The sequence below is a fragment of the Clytia hemisphaerica genome, unplaced genomic scaffold, assembly GCF_902728285.1.
Source record: "Clytia hemisphaerica strain Z4C2 unplaced genomic scaffold, Clytia hemisphaerica genome assembly, whole genome shotgun sequence".
NCBI lineage: Eukaryota > Metazoa > Cnidaria > Hydrozoa > Leptothecata > Clytiidae > Clytia > Clytia hemisphaerica.
Window position 1 is genome coordinate 758,958 of NW_027103987.1, and position 13,210 is coordinate 772,167.

Below are 13,210 nucleotides of genomic sequence, written 5' to 3' on the forward strand. Positions count from 1 at the left end.
GCTAATCCTGCGAAAATTTCAGTGTTGATCAGACCACCAGACTAAAATATCAAGTAAATATTGTAAGGTAAATATTAATAATATAACCACTAGACCTCATGATCATAGAATCTACAATATATTGGCTTGAAATAGGAAAAATTTTGAAAGTGAGTGAGGTGCCAAGAAAACCGATTGTAGAAAAAAAAAAAATTAGATATAACGTGTATAAAATATTGCCAGACTACGATCTAATAAATACTTTTTTTAAATATTGCGAAATTTTTTGTGATCAGGTTCTTCCCTGATCGCTTTTGGAATATCATTCAAAAGGCGACTTGCCTTGCCAACAAATAATTTTTCCGATACATTAGTCTCGTATTTAGATTCAACTTCCTCAACATTACGAGTAGTACGTCCAGCGACTCTTAATTTAAAACCTTTTAAGTACGATGGAAACTCATCCTGGTGAATCAATTTGTGTGCGAGTTTTAAAAGTTTAAAATTAATTTGCTGCTGGATCGGTAACCAACCAAGCTGTACTACATCCTCGATTGTAGAATATCTCAGCGTCACAAAAGCTGAAATTCTGCATAGCAGTTTATCAAGTTTTTTCAACTGGATTTGTGGCAGGTTTCAGAACAATGAACAACAGTAGTGTAACTTCGATATAAGAAGGGCTTCGGCCAGTTGCTTCCGCAGACGAAAAGTTGCTGTGCGACGAAGATAGCGTAGCACGTATAATTTTGCGTAAACTGATTGACAGAGTTTATCGATATGAGTTTGCCAATTTAGATTTTGATCGAATTGGATGCCAAGAAGTTTATAAACGGTAACTCGTTCTATCAGTTTGTCTGTGTGATAGATATGAAAGGTTGCATGATCGGGGTTCATGAAATCGTGAAGGTTTGACATTCTCAGTGTTGACAGTAGCATGATTTTGGTTTTTTTGTTATTAAACGCCAGATTATTAGTGCTTGACCATTCTCTAAGTTGGTTTAAACGATGTGTTAAGTTGACGATTGAAGCTGGGAGGTTTACTGTCTTACAGTGTTCATAGATAGTAGTGTCGTCTGCATATTGGTTTTTACTCCCACCATCAACGTTATCTTGTAGGTCGACGGTATAAAGGTTGAATAGAATTGGTCCAAGTATAGAGCCTTGAGGTACCCCAAACGATACAGTTCCGTAGTCAGATTTTTTGTCGTCAATCTGTACGAATTGGTGACGATTACATAAGTACGAAAGCATAAGCATGGCAGCACTGTTCGAAAAGCCTATCTTTCGTAGTTTTACCAGTAGCGTTTTGTAATCGACGGTATCGAAGGCTTTGGAATAATCAAGAAAGGCGGCTAGTGTGACTTCGCTTTTGTTCATCGCACCAATGATGTCGTCTCGTATCTTCATTAGGAGCGTTTCGGTAGAATGACGCTTGCGGAAACCAGACATGGTTTGTTGATATATCTGGTTTCTTTCGATGTACTCAACGATCTGCTTTGCCATTAAACGTTCGTAAAGTTTTGATAAGATAGGCAAAACAGTGACGGGTCTGAATTGGTCAGGAGTGACGGAATGTTCAGTTTTTGGAATCGGTGTTGACCAAAATGTTAAGAACAAGTTAAGAAATTTTAAGGCTTTACAGTCTCTAAAACACCTGATTTCTTGGGAAAATGGGCAAAAATGCTCGAAAAATGGTGAAAATAAGAACACGTTGAGAAAACTTTTAGGCTTAAAACTCAAAAAGTTAAGAACATCTGAAAGCTTCAAAGATTTTGGATCCTTTTATAAAAAAACGTGTATTTTCAGCTGAGTTATACTTTTAAGTTTTCAATCAAGATTTACTTGAGAAGAAGCATTGAAGTTAGCTTACTTTTTCTTGAAGTAGCTTCCCTGAATTCTTTTGAGCATCTCTGTTTGTTTGTTGAAAATTTGACCAAGGAAAAACTTTGTTGAAAGTGTCTGGCTCTTCCAATTTGAAATTGGATTTTAAGAACACCTAGAAAGAAGGTAAGTTTTCGTATTGTTTCTTTAAAAAAAACTTACTTGCAAAATTTTAATAAAACCAAGCTAAGTGAACACTAACTGTTGAGATCAAGTAATGAGGGATAAAATATGTTGTAATGACATAGTGTATAAGGGGGGGGGGGTGGGACTAAATCCCACCAAATAAGAAGTCCTAGCACCCCCAAATAAAACAATGATACATGGTCCCACCACTAAATAGATCTTGCTTGCTCAACTCAGCTTGAAATTGAGAATTAAAAAAAAAAGGGGAAATATAAGTGATGACATGTTTAATCTCATCAGAAAACTACATTAGTCCTACCTTAAAAAATTAGGTCCCACGCACCTAATTGCTGTTTCCCCCATCTAAAATCCAAAAAATTTGAAGTCCTAAAAAAGTCCCATCTAATGATTCGAAGCCGAAATCGACAACTCTCCCAGAGAGTCATCACACTATGTAATGATCGATTATGTAAATGAAAACAGTCTTCACCTCTGGAATGAGATCTGATTCTTCAGTTTGTAAATTTGCTAAAACAAAATTAAGAAGATTATTCCATAATTCACATTGTTTTGCATTTAAGAAACCTTAGCTATTCAACTTTGAAGAAAAAATTTTGCTTTAAATAAAATAATGTCTTTTTATAGAAAAATTTTATCATGTATCAATATTATAATATGAAGTGTAATTTTGATTATAATTGAATAGTTGAACGTGCGCAATGCACTGGGCTCAACTTCAGTGGCTTCAAATCATGCATAGGCCCAATTGTAGACCCCCAGATATTCACCCAATGAACAAGTGTGCCAAATCTCAACCAAATCCGATCATTTTGGAGGCCTGTAGACTGCTCCAAAGCTTTAGCCTCGTTTCGGCAAAAAACTCGTTCCCAGGCCCCAAAAATCAAAATTTTTGAAAAATGCAAAAAGCACACCCAGATATTCACCCAAGGAAAAAGTGTGCAAAATTTCAGCCAAATCGAACAATTTTTGAAGTCTCCAGGCTGCCCCAAAGTTTTAGCCTCGTTTTGGCGAAAAACTCGTGCCCAGGCCCCAAAAATCAAAATTTTCAAAAAATGAAAAAAGCACCCCCAGATATTCACCCAAGGAACAAGTGTGCAGAATTCCAGCCAAATCGAACAATTTTTAAAGTCTCCAGGCTGCCCCAAAGTTTTGGGACATACACACAGACAGACAGACACACACACATTCTCAGATTCTAACTCAACTGAAGTTGAGAATTATAAAAAAATACCATGTTGTTTTCTTCTCGTTGAAGATTTTCTTCCACTATGTGGTGCTAAATTTGTTCGTTTCAGTTTTTCATGAGTCATACATTTCTAAAAATTGCAAAAAATAGTAAAAGAGTAAATCACTTTGAAAAACAAGACAGCTTTTTCTTCAAAACACAAAGGATTTTCAGTGCATTGAAGATTGTCGGACCCCATGCTAATAGAAATACACTCAGATAAGCTTAACACAAAGTGATACAATTGAAATACTTATTAATATAAACTTTTCACTTTACATTGGAGCTTTCAGTCTTATGACTTTTTATATTGTGTTGTTCTTGAACAAATTTGAAAAACTTACAATTTCATATCTTTTCAAATGGTCTGTAAATAAACTTCTGGGAGTATTGGGTAGCAATGTCAAAGGTACCACAGGTTGTGGAATGAAATCTTCACCCCATATCCTTGTGAAAAAGTCTGGCTGTCTTGTCAGTTTTCTGGGATCATTTAAAACTGCAGATAGATTCTGACACGGATGTTGTGTCCAACTTTTCATTCCAAGAGCTTCAAGATTATCATCTTTGTACTTGATGAATGGGGATGAAGGAGTTGGTGCTGCAGCCGCAATTGATAACTTCTTTGAATGAACTGTTGATTCACTGTTGGCAATGCGACCTAAAAAATACAAAAATATTTTGCTTGTTGTGCAGCATTATGATTGATATCATTTTTTAGATTAAAATGTGCCTCTCAGACAAAATTTTTTTGTTCATTCTTAGCATAATTTTTTGCTGTTAAAAGAAAAGTCTCTCAGTAGATTGATATAAGTTAGTGTCTTATTTTAGGATATTCAGAAGTACGATTTCTAACTGTTTATGCAATTAGCTCCCACATCATTGATTGAAAAATTCCAACAACCCCAGTCAACTAGGCACTGTGAGAGTAGGTTGCTTGTGTCTATATCCATTGTATAAGTCATGATGTCATACCGTTAAGACCAATGTGGCATTTCTCAACATGGTTTTCATAATCATCTTGATTGACACCATCAATAGGTAATGATGGACATACATTGTTGCGCCCATATTTACAAACAAAGGATCCTCCTTCTTGTGTTGAATGGTTCATTCTTAAATGTCTTTTGAATTCATTTGGAGATAGGAATGTAACTCTTGTACCACAAAGTAAACAGAATTTCCACGGGTTTTGTGCAACAGCATCTGCAATCTGAAGCATTGAGCCTTCCATTCAATCATCAATTTTAGCTAAATTCTAAAATCATTTTCATTGAAATTATCATCATACAGTCTATTGAATAACAAATTATTCAACATACATTACTTTTCCTCATCCAGTACAAACAGGAAGGATCAAATATCGTGTCCCTAGACAACTACTGTGTTGTAAAAGACAAATCAAGAAGATGATGTTATAATTCTGTATAATTACAAAAATTTCTACTGGAGTAATCAGTTATTTAAAAGGCTGTCGACTATTAGACTAAAGGTACATATGTTTGATATAATATAATAAGGAAAAACTAGAATCCTTAAAAAAAAAAAACCGACAGAGCGCAAAGGTCGTAGGTTAAATCCCTAGCCAGATCATACAAAGACTTGGTAAATAAATAGTAAAAAAATGGTAATCCGTGCCTCTGCTCTACTCTGCTAAATGTTCAGCTACTAAAGAGAAAGATCAAGGGTAAGAGAGCAATCTGGGGAATGGGACCTCCCCTACTAGCCTGGATATCCAAGCTGTAAATTGTTAATTCTTATTTTGATATTTGTACTATTTACAGCTTGGGGTCAGGCAGTTTTTTAGCTTCATGCAATATTTGAATTAATAAAGTATGCATTTGCTACCTTCTGATATTGAAATGCAAATCGCTTTAGGAAAAAGCAGGTAGTAAACCAGAAACATCAAAATGTAAAAAAAAGTTAACAGCCTAGATAATATCCAGGCTACTCCCCTATCTTTGGATATAATAGCTATAAAAAGTGGTGCCTTCTGCATTCTGGTCCCCTCTCCCCCCAGACGTATTCAAAAAGTTCCTTAGTTCCTTTTGACCTATTTATTTATATATTTAAAAGTCCATATTTCTCTCTGCTAGTTGGCGGACACTAGGCAGTGAGGATCTTATTGCGATTCTCAGATTTACAGGATATATGCCGCCAATCATTGACGTATCATCGTGTATGGATTTAGCATGAACAATAGGCTGACCGACAGACTTGACAAAAGGAGCAAACAATAAGACTACCCAAGAATCTTACGATGAGGGCGTTTCCTCTCCGCCTGATATTACGCCCACATTTATCCCCGGAAAAAAATATTTTCCTATTACGTGACTTTACATTTCCTGACTCGCTAACTCCCAAAGGAATTCCGATTGTAAACCCGATTGGTTAATTTCGGAACATCTTCATAATGGCAGATAATTTAGAAGTGTCTACTGCGACAATTGTTTTATGTCAGTGTTAATTTTGTTGGTTGATGGCTTGTTGAATCTGGCAAGAAAAAAGTAAACAGGTATAGCTTTTTCTAACCAAGGATCTGAAGGATTCCAGCCACACTCACACTGACTGACTGCTACAAAAGTGTTTCAACCGGTATTCCAACGAAGCCATATTTTGGTTTGTACAGAAATTTCGCCCGCTCAAATCTAAACAACAAAATGGTCAATCTCACTAAAGCAAAACATTGCGGCCACGGCATTTCCCTGGATAAAAATTCTGGTCACGTGACCATCCGTGATTTTAGACCAATGAAAACGCTTCATTTCCCTGGATTAAAGTTGTGTCTACACTAACACGCGGGAAATGGCTAGAAAACAAGAGAAAAAACCGGGGGTCAAATTAAATTTTTCTTCCTTCTTGCGGCAAACATAAAAGACTTTAAGAGGCCATTTATTTAAGAAAGGGGTGTTATATCATAAATGAATTATGTAAGTAAGTGATATTTTAAGTAACAAACTCATTAACAATTTTATTTTGAGTTTGTTTTTAAAAACAGAACCCCTGTGCTATAAGATAATCTCATTTTCTTAACTTATGGACCCAATTGGAAGTCTTTGTAATACAGATCATTTGGCAGTGTAGTTGCAGCATATACAAGAATTGGAATCTAAAGTCTGAAGTCGTAACTCCTTGTCAGTGACCCCGCAGAGAAGTTTTTAGTTGGCAGACACTGACTTTAGGTTGGTACGGAAATTGTTTTATTTTGAAATGTAATCTTCACTTTAGATAAATACTTTTATTTATTTGGATTCATGAAAGGTTCAAGGTTTGTTTACTTTTTATTTCAAATTATTTCATTGATTTATTGAGCTGCAATACAGTTAGGAACATTTGGCGAGTTCCTGTACGCGGCCACAATCAAAGAAATTATAACATCACTCATTAAAAAATGACGTTTGTGTCTTTCTGCACTTTTTTTAGCCTAGACGATGTAGCAAACATAGTAAGTATAAGCACACTGTGCTTTTAATTGGCTGAAATTTTTTTTTGCGTCGGAAAAACTTTTTCAAACTTTCAGCGATGATTGACCAAACTGTTACAATGAAAATTATCCAGCGCATTTTTTATCTTCTTACCTTCTTCATTTTTAATGAAGCACTCGAAGTTTACTGAAGGTAAGCACATAAGATATTCTTATCATTAATGATATTCATTGAAACACCCTTCGCTGTGCACTGCGGTGGAGTGCATGACGTAACTCACGCGGCAACTAACTCGCCTTCTGTTTGAAAATCATATTGGGCGTTTTGGCGTTACCACCCTCGAAGCAGAGGGCGCCTTTGTCTTCCCGCAACTATTTCCACCATTTTAGATGGCCTTAACAATAGATCCAAAAGGGCGCCATAATCTTGGAAGATAATTTGTTTTGGTCTCCGGCATTGAGAAGTAGCAATGTTTTTTGTTGTTTTCAATGGAAAATGGTAAGAAACTTAAGTTTACAAGTGTCATTTTGTTTTTGCTGGCTTATAGAATGGCAGGATCCTGGATGGTTTCCCTAACTGCAATAGCTGAATGAAAAACGAAGATTTTTGATAGTTATCATCGTGGGCTTGGCCGCCATTTTGAATTTCGATTTTTTTTCTCCTGTACTCGGCAATTTAGAGGTTGTTTGTAATACGCGATTTGGCTTACGCGTAACACTTGTGGCTAGGTTACCATAGCTTGTTCTAATGTTGACATCCCTCGTCGAACATCGAAATTGTTCTGAAACGGGCGGTAAGCGGTAAGCATGCAATTGCATCCTTTATTATTCTGACACGCAATTCCTTCCGAAAGCTCTGTTGAATTTCAAAAGACTAGGGCAGTTTTACTCAAAATTTATATCGTAGAAGAAGATTCCGTAAAAATGGATTGCCTGTTAAACCATGCCTTCGCCCGAATTAGAGAATTCTGAACCCCTTGAAATCCCTAAGCAATTTCAACCGGGGCGGGAGCGGGCGTAAATTATAACCATGCAATTGCGCGCTTACGCCCTCGGAACATAAGCGTGCAATTGAGAGGATTTCCCAGACTGTACTTTGCTTAGTTTAGTGATGGTAAGAGAGGATAAATCCTTTTTCAATCATTGTTCCAACTTTCATATTATTCCTATCTTCTAAGAAGGAAGGGCGTGTCGAAGTGACGTCAATGTGATAAATTTTTTCCAAATGTTTGACAACACTACTGGAATGGTCTCAATATTGTTCTGGCATCGCAAGGCAAGCAACAAGTTGTCTGCCAGGAAGTCCCCAAGCAGATCACAAATTTGGACACATGTCAACCTACTACCCTCCATCATGTTTTGGCTACTAAGTAACAAATTAAACTACTACAGTGAGATCTGGTAACTTGCATCAGTGGAGGCTAACATGCATAGCCCTAAAATGAGTAAATACGCAGCTCCCCTCGCAGCTCTACTCTTCCATTTTTGTTTTAACTTTGTATTTTAATGACCAGACAGTTCATTCATTTGCGGGTTATGCATAGCATGTTAGCCTCCATTACTGATGCAAGTTTTACCCAATCTCACGACGGTGTATTGTGGTAAACTTGCCTGGATTCAATGTAACAATGTAAATGATAAACAGAACAACATATGAAGCTCCTCGCAAAATCTAAACGGTTGGAATAAAGTCAAAAGATTATCAAATCAAAAACTTCTTACCAGCCAGTCAGTGCAGTGTCCAGTGACCAGCAAAATATTCTTCCTCCAAAAAAAGTAGTTTCGTTTATCCACTGCTCCGGCTACCATCTTTGTTTTGAAAAATGACGCATGAGCAAAAAAGGCGCTAAAATCGAATTTTCAAATGTTTTCGAATGTTTTTGTTCGAAATTTTAGCGCGAAAGAACGTGACATTCGAAGTACACGCAGAAATCGAAAGTGAAAACAATGAAAGCTATATGAGAAGGACGGAAAGGAAGGAATATTTGAAAGGTACTTGGGTGTAATATTGGTGGTGGTCAACAGTGAAGGAGCTACTTTTAGTGCTATGTCTTCTGGTGAAAGAAAAGACTCAATGAAACAAATCGCCCAGAGTGTTTGTAGAATTATTGAAGAAGCGAAGGGAAATATATTCAAAAGAAAATGTCTTCAAATTATGGAGGTAAGTGTATCTGGGAGAGAAGACACTCGATCTGAAAATGATATGTTCAAATTACAGTAGTCAGTTTGGCTGGATCAGTTTAGACGAGAGCTTACATCGGTTTTAATTAACTGGTCATCGGGGAAAAAGGGGTACAGGATTGTGCCGCTGGTCAGGAAGCCTTTTGCCCCTCCAACCTCCATGAGTCCCAGGTAGGGTCGTAAAAACATCAAAATAGAAAAATCAGTTCCTCGCAGGGTACCTTTTTCAGTCAGGGAGATCCCTCGATTGTGGTAGTAGAATTTTCTTTTCAAAAGGGACACCCTGATTCGAACGTCTTTTCAAAGAGACAAACTGATTCGAACGTCTATTTAAAGGGATAAATTGATTCGAACGTCTATTTAAAGGGATAAACTGATTCGAACGTCTATTTAAAGGGATAAACTGATTCGAACGTCTATTTAAAGGGATAAACTGATTCGAACGTCTATTTAAAGGGATAAACTGATTCGAACGTCTATTTAAAGGGATAAACTGATTCGAACGTCTATTTAAAGCGAATTTTCCCCGTGGTATTCATGATATGCACCACTGCAATCGAATTTATTATCTTTGAAACCAGAGTTGATCCAAAGACAAAATTTGACACACACAGACCTCACATATAAAAAAGTACATTAATGGGATAAAATTTCGCGGGGACTTAATTTCGTGGGTGGCACTATTGGGTGGCAATATTTTCACAATTTTGTATCTTTATACTGTCAAATCATGCATATTGGTTGTTGAAATACACATTATTTGCGTTTTTTTTTTATGCAAGTAACCATTTAAAAAATATTTATTTGAGTTTTGATTAAAAATATTTCGCAGATGAGGCCCTTCCAAATCTCTATTGGGATTTAATTTCGTGGATTTTCGCGGATGACACCCAATCCGCAAAATCCGCGAAATTTAATCCCCGCGAAAGTTTAAATTGAAAGTTTAGATTGATATTTGTAAAAGAAGAAGACACGACTATCGATATTTCGACGGAAATTAACAATTTTCTTGTTTTTAGGCAAATGAGCCTATATAACATTGTCTAAATAACCGATAATAGGCTAAACAACCAACTATCGGCTAATGTGAACATATCCCTGACTGCCTAAGGACTGTTACTACGATGGTGTATGAAAATTCTAGTTCATACACACGTTCATTGTCGAAATACCGGCGACAATTTTGCTTGCTTTTACAAGAATGCATTTTTAAAATCTATCAGTTTGTTAAATTTTGCGGTTTGCGTGATGTTGCGATTGGGACTTTTCTCTAGCATGATTGCGTGATTTGGAAATTTTTTCTTCGTGATTGCGTGATCAGAGGTCAAAACGTGATCGTGATTTGAGAAATTCTTGAGCCGTGATACGTGATTTGGACTTTTTTCAAAGGGATGCATAAAAATGATGATCCAATTTTTTTTGCTGATTTGCGTGATCGTGACTGATGATAAAAAATTACATAATTTCGTGATCAGAGTTACCGCTGGAAGCTTTTTTATCTATGATGATACCTGACTTAACAATACATCAAGGTGGTTGCTGCTTTTGGCATGCTTTGAATATCTAACCTGTTTTTTTATAGAGGTCGGTGATGATGAGGCTTCTGGCTCTGATATACACTGAAATTGTACTACGGTTTTCATTTTAGGTCGATGAATTTCCTGATTTCGAAAAGAAGGTTTCATCTCGTTTGAACAACCTTTCTAAACGACGCTACAGACGTGGTTTGCGTATTGAAAAGGTAAATACTCAATACAATATTATTCAGACAACCTAACCAGAGACAGGCAGCTCATATTTTGCTAAATAATAAAAATAAGATGACAGGAATTGTGCATCGCTCTCCCCAATAGCTAGACGTGTGACCTATTTGTTTCTCGTGTTTTTCCCCAGCGCATTTTAAACAATACAAACATACCGGGGGCTAGTTGCACCTTCTAAAAATTTCAAATCGAAATTAGTGTTAGCTCCGAAAGAAGTGCTCCTATAAAACTGTAAAGCATTATTTCCTGAATTATTATCCTAGATTGAAGATGAAGAAAATTCGCAAAAGAAAACAGCCACGAAGAAGTCACAAGGATATTCTCCTATAAGAAAACGATGTAGAAGAGATCCACTAAAACTGCCCAATACTAATAATATACCTCCCGAGAATGAAAATGCTCCGAAACTTGAAACAATGTTGATGGATCAGGATGTCCAATCCACAGAAAATGACGTAAGTGCTTTTGTGAAAGAAGCTTTGCAGGAGCAAACAGCACCATATTATCCTGCCGGATCAGAACAGAGGAATTGGTCTCAAAGAAGTAATGAAAACGTTAATTGGGTAATTAAAGAGGGAGATGGGCCGATGAATTTATCTCCGTCGTGTGTCGATGTTTCAAAATTATGTGATTTTATTAACGGGGCTGAAAATCATCAAATTGATATTGATGCTTGGTTAACGAATCAGGAAGACTCTCAAGAAAAAAGTCTGAGAAGTGAAAAAGTAAATCAAGACGAGTTGGTTATGGATGATTTTTTGAAATTAGATCAACCTGAAGTAAGTCAGAGAGTTTCTGGCATAGATATAAGCACTTTTTCAGATCGCAACAAGATGTCTACAATTCAATCTGTTGTAAAGAATAAGGGTATGTTAGATGATTTTGAAATTGTGTTTCCTGGTTCTCAAGAGTCGATTCTGAATCAACAAGAAAATGGTTCAGACTATAGGGAAAAGCAAATGACCCAAAAAGAACAGATTTGTTTTAAATTGAATCAACGTATCAAAGCCAGGATTCAAAATGGGCCAGCCAGTTATCCAAATCAGAGTGTCGGAGTCGTTAAACAAACGAACAGTATCAAAGAAAACCTGAAGAATAAGATTCTCTCAAGCCAAAAATATCTCTATAACAAAGTTCAAAAAAGTGAAGCAGGGAAAGCCGGTTTTAATTTTGAGAAAAGTTCCAGTTTTCTTACATCAGAAGATTTCATTATGGCAGAGTGGGATGAGCCAACAGGAATGAAAATCGCTTCCGATGGTAGTTACCCGCCATCCTCCCAGTATGAAATGGTATCATCAGAAATCCAAGCAAGTTTTAAAAAAAGTTTTGGCGTTGGAGATGCTTGCGTGGATAGCGAAGATTGGCTTGACGAGTTTGAAAAAGACGATTTTTGGGGAAATGGTGACGCTCATAAAGAGAAAGAATTAAATAATGTTTTTAATTTAGAGACTGTTGACCTTTTCCGTGTACCTAATTGATCTATATTCTGATTAACATAAAATTACCATCTCTTAGCATGCGAATTTTCGAAAAAGCCCTGTTTCACAGCTCCGGTGGAGAAGAAGCTGGGTTTCAATTCATTTATTTTGTCCCTATTGGTAATTCAATTCCCGAAACTGTTCAGAGGACCTGAATTTCAAGTGTTTTAGGCGTAAGGCAAGACCAAAATAATTTATTGTTCTAAAGGTCCGACCGACCAACATTTATTCTGCAGAACTATAGGATGGACTTGATAAGTTTTTTGCAGATATTTTTAAGTTGAAAAATTCATCTCAGAACCTAAATAAATTAAAAAATTTAAAATATCATAATGGAAATGGCAAGAAAGTTGCTCATTGATTAAAAGGAAAAAAACTACTGCTTCAAAATGCCTCAATGTTTCATCTCGTTTCTTGTTAATTGCGTAAAAAAAACGAGGGTGACGTCTTTTATAGGCTACGCCTTTATAAATGTTTTTCTTGAATTTATTTATTTTTTCCCGGTCGTGTTTATGCCATAAATTTCGAGATTATTCGACCCCACGAAAATATTTTACGCCTTAAGTGCAAATTTTGAAAATCTTGAATTCTTTATTTGCAAGTGATAAAGAATTTCAAGGCCTCGCCAATCCGAAAAAATATTTCAAAGGCTTTTCGGTGCTTGCCTTCAACAAACATTTTATTCCTCATACTAGTTCACTGTTTTAAGTGGAGATTTTTAAAGTGTAAATTTTAGTAATAAAATATATTTTCAAAATTGATTCAATGTTGTAAATTGAGTTTTATTAGTAAAGTTGGTTAAAATTTTTGTGTTTTAAAGAAGATTTAACCCATTCGGGTCGCTTTAATAAACCCGTGTTTAGAAGGGACGATCAACATTTCCCCCCAGCATCTGTCTTCGATCCCCGACCTCCTTCCTTCCTTTTGTGGTGAGAACGAAAGTAAAAACTTAAAGGTATGCTGAATCAAAATCGCAAAATCGCTAAATAAAACACAAAATTAAAGTACATTCTGGGAAGCTTCGTTCCAAAAATGAATCGACGGGAAAGTGACTTTGGTCGAGAAACTGGGACTTCGAAGTCAACCAACATTCAAAACAAGACAAGATAAATTGAATTTTTGGAATATGTTTCAT

General features: G+C 36.2%; 2 protein-coding genes across 2 annotated transcripts in view; one reads left to right on the forward strand and one right to left on the reverse strand.

Moving 5' to 3' along the window:
• Positions 1-4,517, reverse strand: part of LOC136811154 (vacuolar protein sorting-associated protein 54-like) — a 35,290-nt gene extending 30,773 nt beyond the window's left edge. Inside the window, exons 1-5 of the mRNA XM_067067771.1 lie at positions 4,205-4,517; positions 3,577-3,890; positions 3,239-3,323; positions 2,477-2,514; positions 1,850-1,975 (exon numbers count right to left, since the gene is read on the reverse strand). Coding sequence (XP_066923872.1) covers positions 1,850-1,975; positions 2,477-2,514; positions 3,239-3,323; positions 3,577-3,890; positions 4,205-4,463 — 822 coding nt within the window. The 5' untranslated portion in view covers positions 4,464-4,517. The remainder of the gene's footprint in view (positions 1-1,849; positions 1,976-2,476; positions 2,515-3,238; positions 3,324-3,576; positions 3,891-4,204) is intronic.
• Positions 4,518-8,567: 4,050 nt separating this feature from the next.
• On the forward strand, positions 8,568-12,367 carry LOC136811146 (uncharacterized). Its single transcript, XM_067067763.1, has 3 exons — positions 8,568-8,814; positions 10,483-10,575; positions 10,861-12,367. Exons 1-3 carry the CDS (start codon positions 8,701-8,703, stop codon positions 12,073-12,075), a joined length of 1,422 nt encoding a protein of 473 aa, XP_066923864.1. The 5' UTR covers positions 8,568-8,700; the 3' UTR covers positions 12,076-12,367.
• Positions 12,368-13,210: the final 843 nt, after the last annotated feature.

Coding starts and splice junctions, on each gene's coding strand:
- LOC136811146 (XM_067067763.1), top strand. CDS start 8,701: ATGTCTTCTGGTGAAAGAAAAGACTCAATGAAACAAATCGCCCAGAGT. Junction 8,815..10,482: donor AATGTCTTCAAATTATGGAG/GTAAGTGTATCT, acceptor TTTTCATTTTAG/GTCGATGAATTTCCTGATTT. Junction 10,576..10,860: donor GTGGTTTGCGTATTGAAAAG/GTAAATACTCAA, acceptor TTATTATCCTAG/ATTGAAGATGAAGAAAATTC.